Source organism: Lynx rufus, unplaced genomic scaffold (genome assembly GCF_022079265.1).
Source record: "Lynx rufus isolate CCGP_SWC_20201006 ecotype Redwood Valley unplaced genomic scaffold, mLynRuf1.p SCAF_27, whole genome shotgun sequence".
NCBI classification, from domain to species: Eukaryota; Metazoa; Chordata; class Mammalia; order Carnivora; family Felidae; genus Lynx; species Lynx rufus.
The window spans coordinates 9,951,355-9,975,843 of record NW_025814842.1 but is presented as its reverse complement, the minus strand read 5'-3'; the positions used below and the strand labels follow the sequence as shown (position 1 = coordinate 9,975,843).

The 24,489-nt window shown below is 57.1% G+C and overlaps 1 protein-coding gene across 4 annotated transcripts; it reads left to right on the top strand.

Moving 5' to 3' along the window:
• The first annotated feature begins 2,203 nt into the window (after positions 1-2,203).
• MLXIPL (MLX interacting protein like) lies at positions 2,204-20,210 on the top strand. Of its 4 annotated transcripts, none has more exons than XM_047089461.1 (17): positions 2,204-2,511; positions 6,466-6,572; positions 10,065-10,147; positions 10,302-10,391; positions 10,675-10,719; positions 11,169-11,370; positions 11,496-11,576; positions 15,121-15,290; positions 16,541-17,087; positions 17,315-17,382; positions 17,460-17,607; positions 17,771-17,886; positions 17,979-18,098; positions 18,263-18,390; positions 18,506-18,629; positions 19,204-19,333; positions 19,650-20,210. In XM_047089461.1, exons 1-17 carry the CDS (start codon positions 2,219-2,221, stop codon positions 19,766-19,768), a joined length of 2,571 nt encoding a protein of 856 aa, XP_046945417.1. In that variant the 5' UTR covers positions 2,204-2,218; the 3' UTR covers positions 19,769-20,210. The 4 variants fall into 4 exon arrangements, with proteins under 4 accessions (XP_046945417.1, XP_046945421.1, XP_046945418.1 ...); XM_047089465.1 differs by having other exon boundaries at positions 2,219-2,511; positions 17,985-18,098; positions 18,320-18,390; XM_047089462.1 differs by having other exon boundaries at positions 2,219-2,511; positions 17,985-18,098.
• The last annotated feature ends 4,279 nt before the right edge of the window (positions 20,211-24,489 follow it).

The window sequence follows — 24,489 nt, the reverse complement described above, 5'->3', positions numbered from 1 at the left end:
ACCACAGGAGGCCATTCTGAGATTTTCTCCTGGGGACAGGAGGCCAGCAGGAGCGTGGTGGGGTGAGGTGGGATGCTGATAGGACAGACTTAGAACCCAAGGTGTTAACAGTTACAGAATCCTAAGAAAGCTCTGAATTCCACTTCCTGAGTTGACAGAGACAAAGTGAGAGACTGAGAGACAGAGTCCCAGTAAGAGAGAGATTTGTCCAGGGGCATTCATGGAATTAGCAGCAGAGCAAGGATCAATTCAGACCTCTGCCTAAGGCGGGGTCCTTGAAACTAGGAGGCTCCAACAGAGAAGTGGCCCTGCTTCCCACCCCTGCTCCCCAAAGTGGCCGCCAGGTCCTCTTAGTGTCATGCCCTTCTCCAGGCATTCCCAAGCCCCTGCATGCTCAGTGTGGGGGTTCAGACACCCGAGGAACAGTCCTATCTCAGGGCCCATAGGCCAGGGGCAGAGCCAGACAGGCACATAAAGGATAGGTAGTGACCCTGTCGGTCTCCGTGCCAAGGATCCCAAAAGGACCACTTAGGAATGGCTCTCTCTCCAGAGGAGGCAGGCTAAGGTGGGTACCTGAGGCCCCAGAATTTGGCCATCAGATGAGCAGAGAGAATGCACACCTGCAGAGAGCAGCACTTGGGGCTCCAGGGACTGAGAAGTGACTGTTTGGCAGGGACAGAGGGTACCTGGCCAAGGGACATGGGGTGGGTGGGTGGAGAGGCGGGACTGTGAGCAGCCTTGGGCAATCATTTCAGCATCTCAGGTGATCACAGGGGCCCTCGAGGCACTGCCATTTGATTTCAGGAGCTGTGTGACCCTACCAGGGGAGGGAAGAAAACACTCTGAGAGAACCTTCTGCAAGCTTCCAGCCCCCGCTTTCTCTCCTGTGACTACACATAGGCCACACTGTCCACAAAACCAAGGGAGGTTAGCTTTGGCCTCTAGCCCTCCCTTCCCCCACCAGAGATAACCCTGGATGGGAAGTCTGGAATTCTAGACCAGGTTCCATTTCGGGCCCTGTGTAGATATTCGGGTGTTTCCACTCCTGTGAACGCTGGTGACATGCGCTGAAGTGGGGCAAGAATCCCACCTCTGAGGATTGTTAAAGATGCCAGCTAGGTGACAGTGTGAGTGCTCTAGACCAAACAGCCCAGTTCTCAGGGTGAGAGGAGAGACTTCAGAAACAGGTACGTGAGCTGGACCCCAGGGCCGGTGAGAGGGAGGACCCAAAGCTCCAGAGCAGATGGCTTGCCTGGGGGATGTCCAGGGGAAGGTGACCAAGGCTCCACCTTGCCAGTCATCACCTGTCACCACTCATGGATTCACACTCATGTAAACCTCGGGGCCTCTGTGCAGGTGTAGTGATGATCATAATGGCAACTGGGGGGGGGGGGTGCTGGGACCTTCCTGTGGGCCAGGCCACACAAGACTCTGACAGGTGCGTGCTTCCAGCTGTGTGCAGGACTGAGAGAGGGTGAATGTGAGCCTGGACACCAGAGAGGGCAGGGAGGAAGGGGTGTAGTTAGCTGAGGGACTTCACAGGAGGGCACTGGAAGCAAGGAATCCCAGGCACTAAGGCACTTTCTGGCTCAGGTGTGAATGATTAACAGTCAAACTTTTTTCTTTTTCTTTCTTTCCCTTTCTTTCTTTCTTGAGAGAGACAGTGCGCGCACAAACACGAGTGGGGTAGGAGCAGAGAGAGAGAGAGGGAGAGAGAATTCCTAGCAGGCTCCTCACTGTCAGTGCAGAGCCCGACGTGGGGCTTGAACTCTCTGAACCATGAGATCATGACCCAAGCCAAGATCATGAGCTGAGTGGAGATCAAGAATAGGTTGTTCAACCGATTGAGCCAGCCTGGTGCTCTACTCGTCAACTCTTCTTGAGACCCCTTTTGGGTGACATAGGGGAACCGCATAAGGAGGGGCAGGAGGGGAAACAGGGACCTCTTCCTCTTCCAAACTCCAGACCCGCAGTAGCTCCGCCCGCGCTCTCGCTTAGCATATTGATCATGCTAATTTATTTATTTTTAGCGTGCATATTGATTATGCTAATTTAAACCCAGTCCCGCCTGCTCCCGCGCGCTGTCCCCAAGGCCCCGCCCCTCCTGGAACGACCTATGGCTGCGGAGGGGCGGGGTTATGTTAATGAGGCCAATCTGGCCACACTGGCCGCGCCAGCTGCTCCACGGAGCCCGGGTGAGGCGGCGGCGACGAAAGCCATGGCCCGGGCGTTGGCGGGTCTGGCCGCCGGCTTGTCCTGCCCGCGGGTCGTCCCCAGCCAAGACTCGGACTCAGACACAGATTCGGAGGACCCGAGTAACCGGCGCAGCGCGGGCGGGCTGCTCCGCTCGCAGGTCATCCACAGCGGTCACTTCATGGTGTCGTCGCCGCACAGCGACTCGCTGACCCGGCGGCGCGACCAGGAGGGGCCCATGGGGCCCGCCGACTTCGGGCCGCGCAGCATCGACCCCACACTCACCCGCCTCTTCGAGTGCATGAGCTTGGCCTACAGGTGAGGGCGGCTCCGGGGCCCGGCAGCCTCGGCCCTCCGTGGCGGCACCACGCGCTGGGGCCCCGGACACCCACCCGGCCCCAAACTTTGGTCCCTGGATGCTCTCGGAGAGTCCGACCACATCCTGGACACCCTTCTCCCCCAACCCCGAGCGTCCTCTGGCCCCGGCCCTGCCTCCAGATTCCCATGGCTCACCACTTTCACTCCCTCCCCAGGGTGCGGACCTCCTGTCCTCCACCTCGACCCACAAAGGCCCCTCTCCCCGTCCTGACTCTTCTGCCCCCAAAGAAATTCCAGGGCATCCCTCGAGCTCCCAGGACCCTAAGCCATTCCCACCCTCCACTCTGGGGGCCACTCCACCAGACCACCTCGGCCCTCCGCTCCCTCCCCAGTACCCAGGCCCAGACACACTCCATTCCTGCACCCTGGCGAAACTCCTCACGCCCATGATTGTCCCGATTCATAGCCAACGTCTTTTGAAACCCAGTCTCTTGTCCACCCTGTACTTCCCAATTGCCGGGACACCTGTTCTTGACCTGTTAGCTCGAGGGTGGCGGGAGAAGGGTGCTCCGGCGGGCCCGGGGGCCCAGCTGGCAGAGTTTCCCAGCGGGCGCCCGGCAGGGGGTGCTGCTGGTTCCCCGGGAGGCCTGGGTTCGCCTACCCGGGTCGCAACGCGAGGCTGAGCGCCTAACGCTGCCTGGGACCCCTGCTAAGCGCGTCGCGGAGCTTGCGGACCGCGCCTGGCCCGGGCTTCCACGCCTGCCTGCGTCCCAGGAGAGGGCGCGAACCCGGGGTCTGGCCCGGTGCCCTAGAGCAAAGTTCCCAGGAGCTGAGGGGCCAGGATAAATTATCAACCGAAAACTGTAGAGGTGAAAGGGGGATCGGCCAGCCTTGATCTTTTCTCTGTGCAAATATTCCTCTTCCTCAGAGGCGCCTCCTCCCCTTCTGAGAACGGCGGGATACAGAACGGTCCTTGAGGCTCTCTGATCTGGAGCCGGAGCTGGGGTGGGGATTGCGGGGGTGTTGCCCACCCCCAATCGCGGCAGCCCAGCCACGACCCCATTGGCTGCAGGCGGTGTAACCTTGGCCCATATGCTCTGGCCCCGGGCCCAGGTCATGTTGCAACCTGATCGTCCAGGGCGCCGGACCGATGTGGAAAGTTCAAATTCCCGTCCCTTTCTTCCCTTCCCCCGCCTCCTGGGACATCACGGGACAGACTGGGACAGAGCATCTAAGGTCCTGGTACACCGGATGTGGGCACCCCCCAGGTTCTCCCAGCCCCCCCCCCCGGCCCCCACGTTTCTCACCTGCTCCCAACTTCAGCTTCCTTCTTCATACTACACCCCACAGACCATGGGTGACCAAAAAAGGAGGTTCAGGGGAGGGGGCAAGGTCAGGAGCAGAGCACACTCCAAAAACTGCTCCCACTAAGAGGCTGGACTAGAATCTGATGTGACCCAGGGCAGCTGGGGAGGAGAGGGCTGTTCTTTTCCCCTAAATACCCAGCATACTTGGTCTCTGTGGGGGCCTTAGAGCCATGGATGGAGGTGACTCAGTACTACAGGAGCCTTTGGCTTCCCCTGTTTGGTAGAGAAAAAAATCTGAGGCTCAAACTGGGACAGTGTTTTAGCCCTTGAATACCCCTAATTATAGGGGTCCCCCGGAGAGGAGTGGATTAGAGAAGCCAGGATGCCCCGAGAGAGTGACTGGATGGCAAGGGACAGCAAGGCAAGGGGTCCCCAGGTGCTTGGCCCAGAGGACAGCCTGTGGGTGCCTGGCCAGCTTTCATCCTCAGCAGGGCATTGTGGGCGGAGGGAGGACTTCTCTCCTAGGAGGAGGTGCATATTCCGTGGTTCTGTGGTTGGAAGCCCCAGGGAGACAGGGTCTGGAAGTTCCAAGAAAACACTTGTTTGTGGCCAGAGCTGGCTAGCTGTGGAAAGAATGGCCCCGGGCATGTAGACCCGAGGCAGGACCCTGTCAGAGAGACTCTCAGGGAGTTCCTATAAGGGAGCTTGGACTCATGAAGTGGGAGCGGTGCTGAACTAAGAGTTCTAGGTTTTCTCCCACCCATCCCTGAGATTCCCAGATTTTCTATTGGTCAGAAGAAGCCTTTGAGCCCTGGTCATGGGCTTTTTCCTCTGGGCTGAGCCCCTCTCCTCCCCTCCCAGCCAACAAGCCCAGCACAGACCAAATCCTTTCCTTCTGGGCTTGTATGTTGTCACTGTCTCATCTCCCTGAGCCCTTCCTGGCCACAAACCCCAGAACCTCGGCAAGGACAGGGAGGGAGGGGAGGCAGGCTGGGCGTGGGACACTGAGTGATCAGAGTGGGTGGGGAGGTTGCTGGGATACAGGCAGAAGCAACAAACTCAGGAGTCCCCCCAGGTGCCAAAGAAGCTGGCCCAGGAGGTATCAGTGCACCCCACCCAAGTCTCCCTTCGAGACAGATGGTGTTTATCTAACTTAGGAGGGAGAGGGCCAGCCAGCAGGCATGGGCTATGTACTCTATTTGGGTAATGAGGCCTGTGGTACCCTGGGGTGGCAGCTCTTCCCACTCCATACCCCAAAACAAACACAGGAGCTTGGAGACCAGAGAGGAGAAGAGACCTGGTGACCCATGCGCTTCAGGGGCTGTAGGAGTCAGATTGCCACCCACCCACCCATCACCCCCACGATGAGGGAGAAGCCTTGGGAGAAGGCAGGCCTGGTGTCCCCCAGGCCTCAGCCTTCCACGTGAGCAAGGGTTGGAGGAGATGGGCCAGAGGGGACTCGTATACAGCCCTGGCTTGTAGACCACGAGGAGGGAGGGAGGAGGGAGGGATCAGTGGGGGTCTAGACTCTGAGCATCTTGACCTCCTAGGTCAGATCCTTAGCGGTAGCAGACTGGCCTGTGCCTAGCACATCTTGACCTGGAGAGTCATTGCGAGAGTGGATTTCATTGACTGCTAGGATTAGGGTCAGGGTGAGGGCTGGGGTAAGGGTGCTGCCTCCCCACTGCCCACCACTCCACCATCCCAGCTGCCTTCCTTTGGGGCCTGATGGCTGTTGTTTTGCACACGCCCCTAAGAAGGGGTGCACCCCATCCAGCTCAGTCCAGATTGCCATCCTGGGATTCTGGAGTGGGCAGACGCCAGAAGGGCCCGGAAAAGGCAACGGCTGGCTGCTTGGAAGCCACTGGTAGTGAAGAGATTCTCTCCTCACCCAGGCACACCTTACCCATCCCCGGAGGAGGCCGAAGAGGGCCAGTGAAACTGGTGGAGAAAAGGCCACAGGGCCTGAATCAGTCTCCACCATGTGACCTTAGGCATGTCCCTTTCCCTCCCAGGCACTCAGTTTCCCTCTGTAAGAAATGGCTCTGAGAACCCTCCCTAGCCAGCCTAAGAAAAGGATGCCCATGAGGCCATGGTATTATTGTCCTGAGGAAGGAGCTGACAAACAGGTTTCAGCCTGGTTTTAGTTCTGGTGGTAGGTTAACGAGCAGCTCAGCCTGGAGCAGGGACCTGGGAGGGTTTTTTATTTTTATTTTTATTTTTAAAATTTTTTTTTTCAACGTTTATTTATTTTTGGGACAGAGAGAGACAGAGCATGAACGGGGGAGGGGCAGAGAGAGAGGGAGACACAGAATTGGAAACAGGCTCCAGGCTCTGAGCCATCAGCCCAGAGCCCGACGCGGGGCTCGAACTCACGGACCGCGAGATCGTGACCTGGCTGAAGTCGGACGCTTAACCGACTGCGCCACCCAGGCGCCCCTGGGAGGGTTTTTTAAAGGCCTGACTCTCAGGGTAGGGATTTCAGGCAGAGTGAGGGGCAGGATTTGTGGGGTTGCAGGGGAGTCCTCAGCTTGCCCAGCATGGATGAGTAACCAGCGCATGGGAAGAGTGGGGAGCCAGCCCTGCAGGAGGCCTCCCTGAGCTGCCCCTTGTCCAACCGCCTGACCCAGCCCTCTCCCTCTGACAGTGGCAAGCTGGTGTCTCCCAAGTGGAAGAACTTCAAAGGCCTCAAGCTGCTTTGCCGGGACAAGATCCGTCTCAACAACGCCATCTGGAGGGCCTGGTATATCCAGTGTGAGTGGGCACCATGGGCCTCGCCAGCAGGGGGGCTGCATGTGGGAGGTGCCCAGGAAACCCCCTTAGGGCCAGCACCAGCATCTGACCCCCAGAGTCTCGGGGAACATGTCCCAAAGGGTACTCTGCCCTGGGATGCTAGGCACAGCGGGGGTCACCCCTTGGAATCCTAAGGTGGGCAGAGATTTGGAGGGCAGTTCAAGACCCTTTCTGCATTCCGTCAGCATAGTCAGTGCTCCAGATGCCAGGGTGGAAAGAGGTGCTAGATGCTGGCTAGGCCAATGGCATCACATTGCCAATGGGGAAGCTAAGGATCCTGCCTGGGTCTCCACCAGCCTTTCACTAAAGTCCTCACTGAACCCCCATCAGGTGCCCCCATGGAGACTGGGGACAAGGGGCCAGAGAGGCCATGTGGTACAGTGGAGGGGGGCTTCGGACTTGGGAGTTACCCAGAGCTGCTTTCCTCCCCAGTCTCTGCCCTTGCCGGCTGTGTGACTGCAGGCCGTGTGACTAACCTCTCTGAATCTGTTTCCTTATCTATAAAATAAGACCAATAGTCCTACTTTTCCTGGTTGGCATGGTGATAACAAGTATGAATGGGCCTGGCACAGAACTGATGCTAAATAAATGATGGTTGAATCTGAGATGCCCTTGAGGAGGTCACGGTCATTCATTTGGGGATATGAGACCCACCCACCCACCACGGCCCAACAGCAGAGGCTGAGCGGCCTCAGACCAGTCGGCCCTGGGTTGGGACCTTGTCCAGGTCAACCAAGTCCCACTTGATCAAAGGCTTCCCTGAGCTGGGAACACACAGCCCAGGAGGGACCATACTCAGTATTCTCTGTCCTGGCTCCATTGGATTCCATCCAAGCAGAGAGAGGGAGGGTTTTCTGGTTTCTATTTATCTATGTGCCCAGTGCTCCCTAAATCATCTTACTTGAGGCTTCCTAGCAACCTTGGAAGATAGATATTATCACTCCCATTTTATGGATGAGCAAGTAAGGCCCAGAAGGCCAGTAACCTGTTCAGGGTCATGGAGCATAAAAGAAGAACTGTGATTAGCTGGAAGTCCAGGGCTCTCCTACTCTGAACCCAGTGCTCCTTCTACTGCTCCGAGCAGACTGGCTTCCAGTCCTCACCTGACAACACATAGGATGGGCCCTACTCAGACCAGGAAGCTGATAGGCCAGAGGGAGTCACTGCCCACCCCTCCACACACCTCCGCGCTCTCCACCCTTCCCCACGAAGCTGGATGGGCTGCAGATCCTTCTCTCTGCAGAAGACATTTCTGATGCCACCCAGGGCCCTCACCCAGACAGGCAGACCCTGGTCTCCAGCTATTGCACGAGTTGCTGGAAGCACCCCACGTTCTGTGTCAGACAGAGGCGGGTTGAGACAAGTTCTAGGATGCCCCAGCTGTGTGACCTTGGGAGAGTCCGTAGCCTCCTTAGCTGGAGCTCACTCATCTGCAGAGTGGGAATAACAGTAGGTCCCGCTCTGAGGTTTGCTGTGAGTCTTCAGGGAGATCATTCATATCTCAGCACAGGGCCTGACACACACAAGGGCTCCCCGAAGGTGATGATATTTTTGTGATGATAGTAACAGCACGCGGCAGGCATGTAACAAATGTCAGCACGCGCCTTCTCCCTGAGCACTGAGGGTTTGAAGGTGGGCTTCAGGAAAGGGAGAGGGGTGGGGCCAGCTAGACGACTGCCTGGCTCATCCTCTCGAACCTGCCACCTCTCTGCAGGCTCCTGGCCTCCAAGATCCCCTCCTTTCTCACACCCCCAAATCCTGGTGTCCTCTGAGCACCCAGGGCGCTGTGCACCTCTCATGGCAGGCTCCCCACCTTGCTTTAGCTTGTGTTCTGTGTGTGCTTTCCTTATCTCTCCAACTAAGCTTGAGCACCCCGATTTATCCACCGATTCCTTGTCCCAGTATCTGTCACAGCTTAGGTGCAAGGGGCCAGGTGGTTGCCTGAATGGGTGAACTTATTGGTGTTGAATAAAGCCTACCCCAGATCCAGGAGCCACATGGTCACTGCCCTTCTGTCTGGAGCACAGGGTCCCCAAGGTGGGGGAGGAAAAGCCCAGCCAGGCCTGCTCAGACCTGACCCTCTGGGGACCCTGGACAAACTTATTCTTTCCTAGTGCCCATCTCCTCATCTGGGAAGCCAGGACAGCCACTCTCTGAGACCCTCCTTGCTCTAACCCCAGGGAGTCCCTACACCCGAGGGCCCATCCCTTTGTCTTCCCAGCCACGCTCGGGTACCAGGACAAACTCCCTCTCCCATTCTCATGGGGATCACTTGGGAGAATGTCCTTTAGGACAGAACTTTGTAAATGATGCTGAAGGTCCCAATAAGTGTCACGTTCGGGTGGTCCCCCTTGTCTGTCAATTGTCTGAGAGGAAGTCTGCTGAGGGCTAAGGCGGAAAAAGTCACTGCTTGGGGAGCCCAAGGTTTGGAAGCCCGACTGTGTGCCAAGCTCTGCTCCAGATTCAGGAATTTCGGTCTAAAGGGCAACAGCTCCTGCTTTTACTCCCGGCAGGGAGGCCAGCATGCAGAGAAATGGCCAAGGCCAAGTGGAGAGTGAGGCAGATAAGACCATGGGGTTTCAGAGGAGGGAAGCTTCCTGGAAGAGGGGTGGCCCTGGGCAATCCTGATGGGTGGGCAGGTGTGGGTGAGGCAGAGGAGGGAAGGGAAGGGCGGTGTAGACAGGGAAACAGGAGAACCAAGGGAAGGTTCCCTTGTCGAGGGAGGAGGGGGTGCTCCACAGCTGAGGCCCAGAGGGATGGGCCTTGGGGGGGGGGGCAGACAAGGGCCTTGACAGAGCACTGGGGGCAGGTACTGAGTTACAGGAAGTGAAGAGGAGACCAGGAGGCATGGAGTGCAGGTAGTGGTGGCAAACCTTCCAGAACAAGGAGCAAAACAAAGGGGTGAAAGGGAAGAAGATTAGCTTGTTGGGGAAGCAAAGGAAGGGAAAGTTTGGCAGGAAAAGGGGAGCTTGGAATGTGTTTATGGGCCCAAAAGGAGGAACCTGGGGAGAGACCAGGATTGGAGATAGGGAAGGGAGTGGAGGAGGTGGCAAAAGGGCTCAGCTAGGTGGCCTGAAGGGACAAGGGGTGGTTATCTGGCATCAGCTTGGGCAGTGCCTGAGGCAGGGGACCAAGGGCTCCAGGCCCTGGCCTGCTGGTCTCAGGGTCTGATGTTGGAGCAGCTCATTTCCTGTGATCACACAATCCCATTCAGCAACCATTGCCTGCACACCTGCTGGGCTGCCAAGGGGGGCAGAGGAGGTGTGGGAGGTTCCTTTCACGGGGTCCCATAGAAGAGGGAGCTCTGGGAGGGCTGGAGCAGGCAGAAAGACTTCTGGAGGAGGTGGTACTTAGTCTAAGCAGGATTTCCTAGCGTGGCACTTGAGTCCCAGTCCCCTTGGAGTGGGAAGTGATGGAGCTGGGTACCCTCCTGACCTGGCCCCCTTCTCTCAGATGTGGAGCGGAGGAAGAGCCCCGTGTGTGGCTTCGTGACCCCCCTGCAGGGGCCTGAGGCTGATGAGCACCGAAAACCAGAGGTAGCTGAGACGCAGGACCTCCCGCCTGCCTGCTTCCCTACCAAGCCCGGTGCCTCCTAGTGCCGGGCAGGAGGGGCTGGCCCCGATGGGGATCCGGTGAGGGGTGGGGTCCGTGCTGCCCGTCTCACTGAGCCCCCTCCCGGGCCCTCTCCAGGCCGTGGTCCTAGAGGGCAATTACTGGAAGCGGCGCATCGAGGTGGTGATGCGCGAGTACCACAAGTGGCGCATCTACTACAAGAAGCGGGTCAGTGGGGGGGCCCCGGGGGGGTTGCTGACCACTGCCTCTCTTGAAAGAGCCCGGGGGCGAGACGCCCCTCGACCCTGCCTCCCATTAAGACCCAGGCTGACAGCGCCACCGTGTGGCCGAGGGTCCCCTCGCAGCCTCCTTACCTCCCAGCGCGGAGGAGCTCCAGAGGGGAAATCGGCATCCCTCTCATCTGGGGGAGCTTGTGAGTAGGGGAGGCCTTGGCGGGAAGTGATGGAAGAGGGACAAGGGATCCATTGTCCACCTCTGTGTGTTCCTGCAGCTCCGTAAGTGCAGCAGGGAAGGGGATCTCCTGACCCCAAAGCAGGTGGGTGCTCCCTGGACCCAGAGAATTGACAGCTTCTAGGAGATGAGGCCGGGACCCGATGGGGGCAGTGGGCGTGGCCGCCGTCCTCTGGTTGATTGAGCCCTTCTCCTCCTGAGGGGTGGCAAGTCCTTGAGCGAAGTGGTGGGAGGCATCGGGGAACGGAAGTCCCTAAGAACTGAGGTTCCAGGCAGAAAAAGTATAGGGGACAGGAAGAGGCCCCTTATCTGTTCAGCAGGCCATCCAGGTCTAGCTCGTGGGGACAGTTGTTAAAAGCCAATGGGGTGACCATAAGCCTTCCAGTAGGCAAACTGGATCCTCCAGAGAGAGAGGTGAGGAGGGCCATGTACTGACCACTTCATCCCCCAGGCGGGGGCCATATGAAAGGGCCAAGGGCAGCGGGAGACCCCGGTGTCCCTCTCTCGTGGCTGCTGAAGGTTCTGTCTCCCTAGGCGGAAGGGGGTTGGCAACCACCGGAGCGATGGTGCGAGCAGCTCTTCTCCAGCGTGGTGCCCGTGCTGCTCGGGGGCCCAGAGGAGGAGCCTGGCGGGCGGCAGCTTCTGGACCTGGACTGCTTTTTGTCCGACATCTCCGACACGCTCTTCACCATGACTCAGCCCAGCTCCACGCCCCTGCAGCTGCGCCCTGAGGACGGTAAGGGCCTGCACCTGCAAAGGGAGGCCTGTGAAAATCCGGGCAGCCAAGGGAGGATGGCCAGGGGTGGGTGGCCCCCAGTCCACCCGGCCTGCCGCTCCTGACGTCACCACTGCCCCCTCCAGCTTACGTGGGCAATGCTGACATGATCCAGCCGGACCTGACACCCCTGCAGCCCAGCCTGGATGACTTCATGGAGATCTCAGGTGAAGCAGCGCCCTGTCCTGGGGGCAGGGGGAGGCGGGGCCCGTGGCTGGGTCAATGTGAGGAAAGTCCCAGCATGACCACCAGACCTCAGGCCCCTGTGGGAGGGTGGATGATCTGAGTGATTTCTGAGGGATCTTCCTGGTCTCCCTTTGTCAGGACTTGGGATGCAAATGACTTGGCCTCAGGTGAGAGCAGGGCCAGACTGGATACTGAGCAGGGGTCAAGGCTCAGGGGCATTGAAGCTTCAGGCTCTGGGCTCTTTGGGCTCCCAGGAAGCAATGGATGCTGGGACTCTCAGGAGAGAAAGGGACTATTCATTTGTTTGGGTCTGTTTATTATTTATTTAATTCCCTTTAAAAACTATTTATTGGGGCACCTTGGTGGCTCAGTCGGTTGAGCATTGACTCCTGGTTTCGGCTCAGGTCATGATCCTGTGGTTTGTGGGTTCAAGCCCCTCATCAGGCTCTGTACTGACAGTTCAGAATCTGCTTGGGATTCTCTCTCTCCCTCTCTCTCTGCCTCTACCCTGCTTGTACTCTTTTTCTCTCTCAAAATAAATCAACTTAAAAAAAAAAAAGGAAAAGAAAAAGAAAATCCCAGGAATTGTATCTTGTAAAGCACTTAACAAATTTTTTTTAATGTTTACTTATTTTTGAGAGAGAGAGAAATGAGCACATGAATAAGGGGCAGAGAGAGAGGGAGAGAGAGGATCTGAAGCGGGCTCTGTGCTGTCAACAGTGAGCCCGATGTGGGGCTCGAACCCATGAACTGCGAGACCATGACCTGAGCAGAAGTCAGATGCTTAACTGAGTGAGCCACCCAGGCACCCCAAGCACTTTTTAAGTAACATGTTTCTGTGCCTCCCTCTCCTGACCCCAGGGCCACTGGGTCACTGGTTTTTGTGTCCTCCCAGAGATACCCATGTCTGTATAGCAGCTGTGGACAAATGTCTCTTTTTGTTTTCACAACACACTCTTCCTACATCATTTCTTTTACTTAGCTATAGATCTTGGAGACTGTCCCCGATAATCAAACATTTAGGGGATTCTGGAGCCATGCTAGGGGTCAGGTAGCCATAGAGACTTGGCTTGCCTTAGCCAAGGCTCCGGGGCGAGAAAGGGGGGTTCTGGGATACAGGTTTAGTGGCAATGACCCCTCCACTCCTTTTTCACAGGGTCCTGGGCCTGTCAGTCAAGAGGTGGGGAGGGAACTAGGGAATGAGGAACCACCCCCACCCCTGCCTCAGCCCTGGACAGGGTGGGGGCTGTGGGGGCAGAAGTGTTGATGGCAGTGCCCTGAGAGCAGACCAGCCTGGGAGGGCAGCGGTCCTGTCTGGGCACACGCACCCCTGCCACAGGTAGGAAACTTCCTGGACCCCGGGCTCCAGGGCCAAAACTGGGGCTGAGAAGCCGCTTCTCTCAACCCAGGGTGGCTGCCTGGGTGGGGGTGAGCATGGGCAACCTACGATAGGGGGTGTGGGTCATGCAGAGGAGGTGGTTAGTGTGGCCCCCTCTCGTGCTCCATTACAGGGAGGGTAGGGACCACCAGGGACACCGGGGCTGGTGCTTTGATTGTCTCCCAAGAGCTCCTCGCTTGAGAGGAATCCCAGTGAAGAGGCCGGAACTCTATGGAGGGAGGGGGCTTGGTGAGGAGTGCTCAAGGAAGGGGAGGGGGCTTGGAGCAGGAGAGGGTCTCAGGGAGGGGATGCACATCGATGGTGGGGGTAGAAGCTTGGGATGGGGGAGACTAGGGCTCCGTGGGTGGCTGGCCAGGGCTAGGAAGCGGAGAGGGGCAACTGAGGGTAAACTATGGCTGGGGGTTGGTGGTGACTCAGTGGCGAGCTGGGCTCCTTACTGCATGAACCCTTCTGAGCACCGGGGGGCAGGCAGCAGCAGTGAGCAGGAAGCAGGCCCAGTATGTGGCTAGTTCTAGAGCCTGGGCCTCAGGGGGCCTAGTGGTGAGACCCACTGTCCGTGGGGGCTGGGGGATAGAGGATCGGTGACCACTCATTCTCTGCCACTCAGTCCCTTGGTTAAACGGAGACAGTAGGACAAAAAGATCCTTTCTGATCAGGTGGCCAAGGAAAGACACACACACACCAGGCACAGAGCAGACATGCACATGCCGAGCACCTCACATCAAGGCAGGCACACAGGCTCAGACAGAGCTACACGCACACACAGGGAGACAGACAGATGCTACACGTAGAGCCACCTTCCAGTGACAGGTGGGCACCAGAGTCACGTAAGATGTGCAGACAAGTTTAGGGGCACCTGGGTGGCTCAGTCGGTTAAGCGTCCGACTCTTGGTTTCGGGTCGGGTCATGATCTCGCAGTTTCGTGAGTTCGAGCCCTGCGTCGGGCTCTGTGCTGACAGCACACAGCCTGCTTGGGATTCTCTCTCTCACCCTCTCTCTCTCTGCCCCTCCCCCACTCATGCTATCTTGGTCTCTCTCAAAATAAGTTTTAAAAACTTTAAAAAAAAGAAGGAAAAGATAAAAAAAAAAAAGATGCACATACAAGTTCAACACACAGCAGGCTCCAGATTTGGCATGGTCTTATCTGTCCCACTCCTGAGTCTCCTTCTCTTGGGAGGAGGCCTGACCAGCTCCCCTGCCTGGGGAGCCAGGGCCCATCCAAGGCCAGCGGAGCTGGGTGGGACAAGACCAGGAGGTCTTGGGACCTGCTGCAGGCCAAAGACTGGTCAGGGTCAGAGAAAGGTGCCCGGAAGGGAGCGGGTGGGCGGGTGGCGCCCGGGCCCGGGATGTGGTCAGGCCGCAGGCAGCTGCTTCCCAAAACCAGAATAGCCTGGGGCTTACACAACCCGCACCTCAGACAATCCGGCTGACCCTTCCCGCCAGCTCTTCCAGGCTTTCCAGTGCCCCCCCCCCAACTCCTGCCCCCGCTCTGAGCCCACCCTCTGACCCCTGCTATGACCCCCTTAGCCCTTCCACCCCACTCCTGGGCTCTACTTTTGAGGCCCCACTTGACCTTCCCACAAGCCAACTTCGCAGACCCACTGACCTCCTGACCCCTCTCACCTCTATCTCACCCCTTGAACTCCTATCACCCCGGGGCTCTTCCCTATCCAGGACCTCTGCCCCTTTGCACCCCACCCCTGTCCCTTCAGGGCACTCTCTATTACCCCTCCCCTTTCTCTGGCCCCAGCAGGGCTGGTAACAGGAGCAGAAGAGGGGAGTGCCCAGGCCTGGGACAGGGAAGGGGGCCTCATGAGCGGAGTGTGGGGCTCGGTGGGAGGGCTGTTTCCCGGGGGGTCCTGCTCACGCCCCCACACGGCCTCTGCTGTCCTCCACGCAGGCCCATCCCAACCGAACCTCTGTTGCTGCTTCCCCTGAGTGAGACAGAAACTCTCTCAATTTCACAATCTCCTGTGGAAGCCCCCCCTCCCCCGCCTACCCCCACCTCACCGCCAGCCAGGCCAGCCCAGCTTGGGGACAGGGCACGAGGCCCACTCTCCTCCCACTGCCTCCAGCCACGCCTGGCCCTATCCTTAACTGCCACCACCCTGTATGTTGAATTACAGATTTCTTCACCAGCTACCGCCCCCCACAGACACCCACGCCCTCACACTTCCCGGAGCCCCCCAGTTTTGGCACCATGGCTGACCCTTTCTTCGGCAGTTCGATCCTGGGCTCAGAGGTGCCCCCTGCCTCGTCAGGCATGACCCACCTCTCAGGGAATAACCGCCTGCAGGTGAGCTCCCACCCCACGCCATTCAGCCGTGCCTCGCTCACCTGCCCATGTCCAGGAGATATTCAGGGCACTTCCTGGGTGCTCATTCCTATGCTTGGTCAACTGAGAGGGACTGGAGGGGGGAAACAGACCCCATCTCTGCCCTCTGAGTGGGCGCAGTTCAGCTGAGGAGGAAACCGTTGTGAAACAGAGATGGACCAGGTGGTTCTGGGAGGGAGGCTGAGGGCAGGGGAGCATGGAGCAGGGTACCACGAAGGACTGGGGTGCTTGGGGAAGGCTTCCTGGAGGAGGCGAGGTTCTGGGCTTAGTGAATGTGTTGGGTTTGGCCAGAAGAGGCCCGTAAGGGGCAAGCCAGATGGGAGGAGAGCACGCAGAGACAGAAAGCTCAGTGTGAGCATTTAGGAAACAGTGAACCTGCCATTTTGGATACGGAACTCACAGGCTCAATTCGGTGGTTGCCTCTCTGCTGCCAGGTCCCTCTGTCATCAGACTGTTCCGGCACTATTGTAGTTCATTGCTGAGAGGTCTCTCTCCTCAACCAGACCGTGAGCTCCTTACTGGAAGAGCTAGGCCTTGCTCACCGCTGCATCTTCCATACCTACCACAGTTCAAGAAGCATAGGGTCAATGGTTGCCCAATGGTTGAGCCACTAAGTGAATGAGTGAATGTGTGGATGGATGGGTGTGTTGGTGAATGGATACACGGGTTGTAGATGGGGGTGGATGCTTACATGGGTAAGCGAGTGGTTGGTTGGATGCATGTGCTGGTGGATGGATTTGTGGATGAACAGGGTGGTGGCTGGATAAGTGGCTGGTCAATGAACAGATGGTGGATAGGTGGATGGATTATGTCTGGATGGGTTGGTGGATGAATGGGTTGGATGGATTGGTGAATGGGTTTATACCTCACAGGTTGGTGGAGAGATAGATGAGTTAGCTCACAGGTGAGAGGCCAAATAGGGGAATGGAGAACGAATGGATTGGTGGTAGGATGGAATCATTATTTGGTGAATGAAAAGATGGGCAGGAAGATTGATGCTCTTTCTTACACCTAATGTGTGCCTAAGTGTGTTCCACTCCCTCCCCTCATTAGGTTACAATTTCCTTTGGTGTGTGTAGGTGGGGGGACAACAGGGATCATTTCTCCTCTCTCTCCCAGTGCCCAGTCCAGACCTCAGCCAGGGCAAGAGCCTGCCTGGGTGGCTGCAAAGGCCAGCTTTCTCCCCTGCTCTCTCTCTGTCCCCCAACCAGGCTCGGAGCAGCTGCCCTGGCACCCTGGACTCCAGTGCCTTCCTGAACTCTGATTTCCTCCTTCCTGAAGACCCCAAGCCCAAGCTCCCACCCCCGCCAGCACCCCCACCCCTCTTCCAATACCCTGCCCTTCCCAAGGGGCCTGGTCTAGAGCCCTGTCCCCCACCCGCCTTCCCTCCCATGGCTCCTCCCCCTGCTTTGCTGCAGGAAGAGCCTCTCTTCTCTCCTAGATTCCCCTTCTCTACTGTCCCTCCTGCCCCAGGAGTGTCCCCACTGCCGGCTCCCGCTGCCTTCCCACCTACCCCCCAGCCTGGTCCAGGCCCTGCCCCTGCTCCCTTCCCCATAGACCTTCTACCCTCAGGGTATCTGGAGCCCCAATTTGGGCCTCACTTCACAGTGCCCCAAGGCATGAGATCCAGAGGCAAGCCCCCCGCCCCATCCCCTAGAGGGGAGAAGCCCAGCCCCCCAACCTTGGCCCCTGCCACCGCCAACCCCACTACCCCAGCGGGGGGCAACAACCCCTGCCTCACACAGCTGCTCACAGCAGGTGAGATGGGAAGAGCACTGTCCTCAGAGGGGAAGTGGGAAGCCTGTGGGAGCAGAGGGTGAAGTGGTAAGGGGTGGGCTCAGCTGTGGGGGAGGTGGCGAGGAATTAGGGACATGGGCCCCAAACCCGAAAGGGGAGTGAGCTATCTGGAGGGGAGGGATGGGGTCTTGGGAGATGACGGGGCTAGGGCTGGCCCCAGTGTCCCTCACAGTTCTGCCTGTGCACAGCCAAGCCTGAGCAAGCCCTGGAACCACCACTCGTATCCAGCACCCTCCTCCGGCCCTCAGGGTCCCCGGTAAGATGGCGGGCACTGGGAGGTGAGGATGAGCCCAGGGCTTCACCCCAACTCTCTGCCCTTCTCCACCCCTGCAGGAGACAGCCCCTGAATTCCCCTGCCCCTTCCTACCCCCGACCCCGGCCCCCACACCACCCCGGCCCCCTCCAGGCCCAACCACACTGGCACCTCCCAGGCCCCTGATTGTCCCCAAAGCGGAGCGGCTCTCGCCCCCAGCACACAGCGGTAAAGAGGGCTCGCAGGGATCCGGGAGGGGGGTCCCTAGGGGATGGAGAAAGGGGAAGGAAGAAGGGGGACCCACATCTGAGGCCAGGATGAGAGGGAAGGGGCAATAGGACCCCTCTCCCCTGTGTCGGTCTGTCTGGGGGTCTGTCTTTCCCCACCACAGGTGGTGAGCGGAGGCTGTCTGGGGAACTCAACTCCATTCCAGGCCCGGGGACCCTGAGTGTCTGCGTCTCTCCCCCTCAACCCATCCTAAGCCGGGGTCGTCCAGACAACAACAAGGTGGCACCATTCCCTCACCCCAAGATCTGTTTGCTACCCCCAGGCCCTTCCATGCTCCTTCCTAGGCTCACCCCCCTGTCTGCCTCCCCAAGACTGAGAACCGGCGCATCACACACATCTCTGCAGAGCAGAAGAGGCGCTTCAATATCAAGCTGGGGTTTGACACCCTGCACGGGCTGGTGAGCACACTCAGCGCCCAGCCCAGCCTCAAGGTGAGCCTCCAGCCCGGGCCGGCAGCCCCGGAACCACAGGGCTCCTTCGTAGACCCCCTTCCCAGGACCAAACCCCAGGGCCCCCCAGACACCCAGTTTCCTCCTCAGTGGGCCCCAGAGTGGGGCCACCTCCAGCACCTGAGCCACACTGGGGATGCCTGCAGGTGAGCAAAGCAACCACACTGCAGAAGACGGCCGAGTACATCGCCATGCTGCAGCAGGAGCGGGCGGCCATGCAGGAGGAGGCCCAGCAGCTACGGGACCAGATCGAGGAGCTCAACGCTGCCATTAAGTAGGTGTAGGCCGGGGGGGGGGGGGGGGGGGGTGCGCATGCGCGTGCGCACGCGTGCGCCGTGGGGGAAAGGGGCAGGACTCCCAAGCCCTGACCAGCCCCATGTACCCCCCAGCCTGTGCCAGCAGCAGCTGCCTGCTACCGGGGTGCCCATCACGCACCAGCGTTTCGACCAGATGCGAGACATGTTCAACGACTATGTCCGCACCCGGACACTGCACAACTGGAAGTTCTGGGTGGTATCCTTACTTGGCCAGCGGTAGGGTGAGCGCCGCAGCCGGACCAAGCTGTGCCTGACTGCAGGCTCAGCGCCACAGGCCAGGCAGGGTCCCAGAGCTGCTCCCAGGGGAAGGGGCCCCGGTTCCGCTCCCTCTTTCCAGGCCCTTGGCATCTTGGCCAGCAGGAGTGTCCAGTGATCAGCCGGGAGCAGAGGGCAACCGAGGGAGGAGCCCCTGGGTGAGGGGAACACAGCCCCGCCCACAGAATGTTCCGAGGGCAGTTTGGAAGAGCCTAAAGTCTGGGTGATGTGAGTGGGGTCGGTCCTAAAGAAGACATGGAATCTCTCACTCCCTTACCTGGTCAAGTTCTTGGCTGAGCCTGGGCAGGAAGCCCAGGGAGGGGGGATAGTCCAGCTAGAGGAAGGGCATAGAGGACCCGGGCAGAATTGGATGGTAGCTATAGCGGGAGGCCTCGAGGTTCAAGGTGCCACAGTGGCCAGGCCCTTCCCCTTGTTTGGCCCAGATGTCAGAGCTACACGTGAGCTGGGTGAGGGTACTGGGTGGACAACAGGCCTGATCCTTGACCTGGGCCCAGTTCAGCATCCTCATTCGGCCTCTGTTCGAGTCCTTCAATGGGATGGTGTCCACAGCAAGCTTGCAGAGCCTCCGTCAGACCTCACTGGCTTGGCTGGACCAGTACTGCTCCCTGCCTGCTCTCCGGCCAAGTACGTGAGCCACCTGCCTGCCCACCAGAATGTCCAGGCCTCCGGGCAGAGGGTTCCACCTGCTCAGACTGTAGGTCCAGCCCGACTTCAAAATAGCCTAGAGTTTGGGCCGTCCCACTATGTACCCTGGATAGTCCACTGGCTACCAGGACACCTGCAGACAGAGGTCCTACGAGGGGCTGACAGTCTTGCCACCTAGTATCTCCCCGCTGTCCCTTTGTCCTCAACATCCAAGGGTAGGGCCCTGACCCAGGAGGTATCTTTCCCTTTCTCTCTCTCTCTCTCTCTCTCTCACTCTCTCACTCTCTTTCCCCAGCTGTCTTGAACTCTCTCCGCCAGCTGAGCACATCTACCAGTATCCTCACAGATCCAGGCTGTATACCTGAGCAAGCCACACGGGCAGTCACAGAGGGCACCCTTGGCAAACCTTTATAGTGCTGGCCAGACACTGCCACTTACTCAGCTGCCCAGGGGCTGCTTTCCTTGGGCCTGGGCTCCAGGGACAACTTCTGGGCACTCCCCTCCTGCCCCTTGCCCTGGCTGTCCCTTTTCCTGAGGGTCTAGCAGGGCCCAAATCTCTTCCACCTCCTGGAAGCCAGGAAGAACGGCGTTCCATTCCCTGCCCCACCAGACACTAACACCGTGACCTGGAGGATTCATACTCTCTCTTGGGACCTTCACTTTCCAGTCTGAAAAATGGGGATGGAGAAGCTTCAACCAGAAGATGATCCCAAGGCCTTAGCAACTGTGATACTTGGGGCCTAAGCTGACAACTCAGGGAGCTTGTAGGAGGAAGGGGGATGATCCTGTTTCCCCACCATCCCTCCCTGTACTCCCCCCTCCAAATAGGGCACAGGCCTCTGTTTCTGATCAGAGAGACAGAAAAGGAGCGTCCCATTCTCTGCTCCTCCGCTGGTAGCCCAGTGGGGGGTAGGGTGCTGCAGGATGGCAAACCTGGGTGAGGCCAGGAAGGTCTGATCCCAGGAGAGAGCAGGGCAGGAGGTGGCCAGACCAGGGCAGGCATCTTGTGTGCGTGTGGATGCGTGTGTGTGTGGATTTTGTAAAGAATTTTCAACCAATAAAAACAAAAACTGTTGGGGACTGTCAGTGTGTCTCACTGGGACGGATAGACAGAGCCAATTGGCAACGGGAGGTGGCCTTCAAAGGACCTTAGCTTTTCCTCTGAGCTGGAAGCCACTGGAGGGTTTGGAGTAGAGGTTTGACAAGATCAGGTATAAGGTCTTCACAGGATCTCTCTGGGTGCGGAGTCAGGAAGAGGCCACCATGGGGCAAGGGCAGGGGCAAGGAGGCCAGTTTTAGGCTGTTGCTGTCATCCAGGTCAGAGATGACAGACACTCATCCTGGAAATCCTCGCTCCATGGCCAGGAGAAGGTTCAGAAAGGCTTACCACCTTCCAAGTTGGAAGAGGGCAGAGCCGAGCCCATGAGTGGAAATCACAGGGAGCCATCCGGAAGGAGAATGTGTTGCCCCTGGGGGTAGTGATGTGCAAGTAGAGGGCAGACACACACTTGGTTGGGGTGTCTTAGAAGGAACTGATACTCTAGATGGGGAGTTGGGGTGAATGGTCCCCATATTTCATTGATTCTTCTATGGAGCCATTTAACAGATCCTTTCTGAGGGCCCACTGTGGCCTAGATGATGGTCTTGGTGCCGGGATTCTGGTCACCACTGGATCCCTCCCCTCATGAAGCTGATTCAAGGCGGGGGAGTCTGAGTCTTCTCACATCTCAACTTCTGCAGATGCTTGCAGGATATAAACAGCAAACGGTCTTCTGTGGCCTTTGACTTTCCCTCATTTATGTGGAATCATAATAGCGATGACAATACTAACGGCACACTCCTCTAGCATTCACTACGTGCCAACTATTTTAAGCATTTTATATATATTAACTCACTTCTTACGTATTAACACCTATCTCTATGGGCCAGCTGTGAGGATCTCAAAGTAAATATATACAAAGCACTTACAGCAGTGACTGGCATATGTAACACTACGTAAGAGTTATCGTAATAGTTACTATTAGCACCCCCATTTTACAGATGAAAAATTGAGGCACAGAGAGGTTAACTAGCCCGACATCATATGGTTAGTGAGATGCCCACTCACACCGTCTGACCCTAGCCTCTGCTTTTAGCCATCTCTCTTTTAAAAAAATTTTTTTTTAACATTTATTCATTTTTGAGAGACAGAGAGAGACAGAGTATGAGTCGGGGAGGGGCAGAGAGACAGGGAGACACAGAATCTGAAGCAGGCTCCAGGCTCTGAGCTCTCAGCACAGAGCCTGACACGGGGCTTAAACCCACAGACCGCAAAATCATGACCAGAGCGGAAGTCAGATGCTTAACTGACTGAGCCACCTAGGCGCCCCTAATTATTTTTTAGTGTTTATTTTTGAGAAAGAGATGGGGACAGAGGATTCAAAGCAGGCCCCGCACTGACAGCAGAGAGCCCGATGCAGGGATCAAACCCACAAACCGTGAGACCATGACCTGAGCCAAAGTCTGACACTCAGTCCGACTCAGCCACCCAGGCGCCCCTAGTCACCTCTCTTTACTGTGCAGGTACCAGGTGCACCCAGGCATTGAGTGCTATTTGTTGCCACAGACAAAGGTTTGAAGTGGCTGAGAGGTAAAATCCTAGCAGTGTGCTCTGTTTTCACCGCTCACACCCTTCCAGGAAGGTCCCTGTAAGACTTCCTTCTGACCCTGTGTCCCCCCAATAGATGCCACTTTCCTTTGAGAAAGTTATCTACACTTGCTCTCCCTCTCTCCTCCCCTCCCACTCACCCCCTGTCTTTGGTCTCCTTCCGCCAGCTTCCACCCCAGCCTCACCCCTGCCCTGACTCACTCTTACTGAGGTCACATGACTCCCTTGTTGCCAAATCCAACAACCACTTTGCAGTGCTCTTTTTCCCTCAATACTCCCCCACCGCCCCTGGGCCCCTGGACCTCATTCTTGAACCCCTTTTTCCCTGTGACTCTTGAATTCTCTCCAGGCTCTCCCACCTGCCTGACAGTGCCTTCCCAGTGCCTGCTGTGGGAGGCTCTTCCTCCTGGCCAGTTCCTTCCTGGCTCACTTCTCACTTGGTGGCAAGCGTTAGGTAATACCATTCCCTTTGCCCTCTCTGCTGAGGACCCACTATTCTGCATCTGTCCTGCTCTGCCCCTGGAGCTACTCAAGCACATATCCAACTGCCACCCTGCCCCCTCCCTCTGAATGTTTCACAGCTCCCTTTAGCTTCAAGGAGCAGAACTCATCATTTCTGAGACTGCAGCCCACAGTCTTCCATCTCAAACATGGTCCTTTTCGTGTTCCCCATCCCCAGGAAGGGTGCCACCACCCAGACATTTGTCCAAGCTGAAAACAGCCATCGTTACCAAGGGCTGGTCAGTTGACCTCCATCCCCACAGCCGCCACCCTGGTCCAACAGAGCATCCCCTCCTACACAGTCTTGTACTGGCCTGCTGGATCCCTGGGAGCTACTTCTCGAGCTTAGGCGTGCATTTGAATAGCTTGGAAGGGCTTTAAAAAATCTTCACAGCCGGGTCCAGTCCAGACCAATTCAATCAGAAGCCCTCAGGGTGGAAGTTTAGACACTAGCATTTTTTTAAGGTGATTCCAATATGCGAGAACCACTGTAATCGAGGCTTCGAGCTGCAAATAACATATGCCTGGAACTCAAGTTAGTTACATGGGTGGTTCAGAGTTTCTGAGTCTGCAGGTCTGGGGTGGGGTCTAAGAATCTGCGTGTCTAATGGTGCTGGTCCAGGGTCCATACTCCAAGAACCGCTACTTAAACAAAGGAAGAAATTTATTGTTTTGCCTAACACAGAGGCCAGGTAGGAAGGCCTCCAATCAATACAAGGTGGGTCTTCAGTTGCAGATTGTGAAGTTGTGTTTCCACTATGGTTTCTGGGCCCATGGTCAAGGTGCTTTGTGAACGGGCCTTGCTACCTCTCTGGCCTCATTTCTCTCCACAGCCTCCCTCCCTTCACATTCCTGTGGTGCCATCAGCAACACTCACCCAGATGGGCTGCCAGAGCCACTCCCTTCCACCTCCCCTATCTGAATGCCCACCCCGCCAAAGGTATAGCCAAGTCTCACTGCCCCTCCAAACTCATTGGTACAGCTCCCTCCCTGACCTGCCCAGCCTTCCCAAATCCTGCTTTGTGTCATTGATTGTCCTTCCACAAATTGACTTTGGCTTCCAGCTGAGCCCTGTGACACCAGAGGTAAGAGCCAGGCCAGATCACCACCCACCGAGTGGCGAGTGGCATGGCGAGTGGCGAGGCCAGTGGCAAGGTGGGAGGAGTATGTGTGTAGCCCATCTCAGTTTACTACCCACCCCAATGAGCTCTTTCTCTTGCTTCCTTGTTGACCTTGGGTAAATCACTTGATCTGAGCCTAGTTGTTTTTTTTTTTCTTTCCATTTGCTTAATTTCATAGCATCACTTTCCTTAAAGGCCACTATAAAAATCAACCAAATTCTTGATGTGAAAGAATCTTGTAGCCTTGACCGAGCTGTACACAGAATCCTACTCTTTCTTCTCCTTTTCCCCCACATCAACAGATTGGAGTCACAGATCTGCATGGGTTCCCATGTCACTCTTCCCCTGTGTGATCCCTGGAAAGTCACATAATGAGCACCTCCTAGAGCATCAGTTTCCTAATCTGTGGGATGGGAATGTGAGATTAAATGAAATGCAAAGCTCCCGGATCAATCAATGTCACATGCAAAATGCTTGGTGAAGGAACTTTTTTAAAAAATGTTTACTAATTTTGAGGGACAGAGAGAGAGAAAGAGAGCACACACAAGCAGAGAGGGGCAGAGAGGGGTCAGAGGATCCAAAGCGGGGTCCACGTGGACAGCAGCCAGCCCGATGTGGGGTTTGAACTCACGAACCATGAGGTCATGACCCGAGCCGAAGTTCTAAGCCACCCAGGTGAGTAAAGGAAGTTCTTCTAAAAGTACAGCTTTGTCGGAGCACCTGGCTGGCGAAGTCAGTGGAGCATGCAATTCTTGATCTCGGGGGTCATGAGTTTGAGCCCCATGTTGGGTGTAGAGACTGCTTAAATAAAAAAGTAAATAACCTAAAGGAAAAAAAAGTACAGCTTTGTCTCTAGGTGATGGAGA

Excerpts from the sequence above, each read along its gene's own strand:
- MLXIPL (XM_047089461.1), top strand. The coding sequence starts at position 2,219 with ATGGCCCGGGCGTTGGCGGGTCTGGCCGCCGGCTTGTCCTGCCCGCGG. Across the intron at positions 15,291-16,540 it reads CAGGGAATAACCGCCTGCAG|GCTCGGAGCAGCTGCCCTGG; the intron begins GTGAGCTCCCAC and ends TCCCCCAACCAG. Across the intron at positions 17,088-17,314 it reads CACACAGCTGCTCACAGCAG|CCAAGCCTGAGCAAGCCCTG; the intron begins GTGAGATGGGAA and ends GCCTGTGCACAG.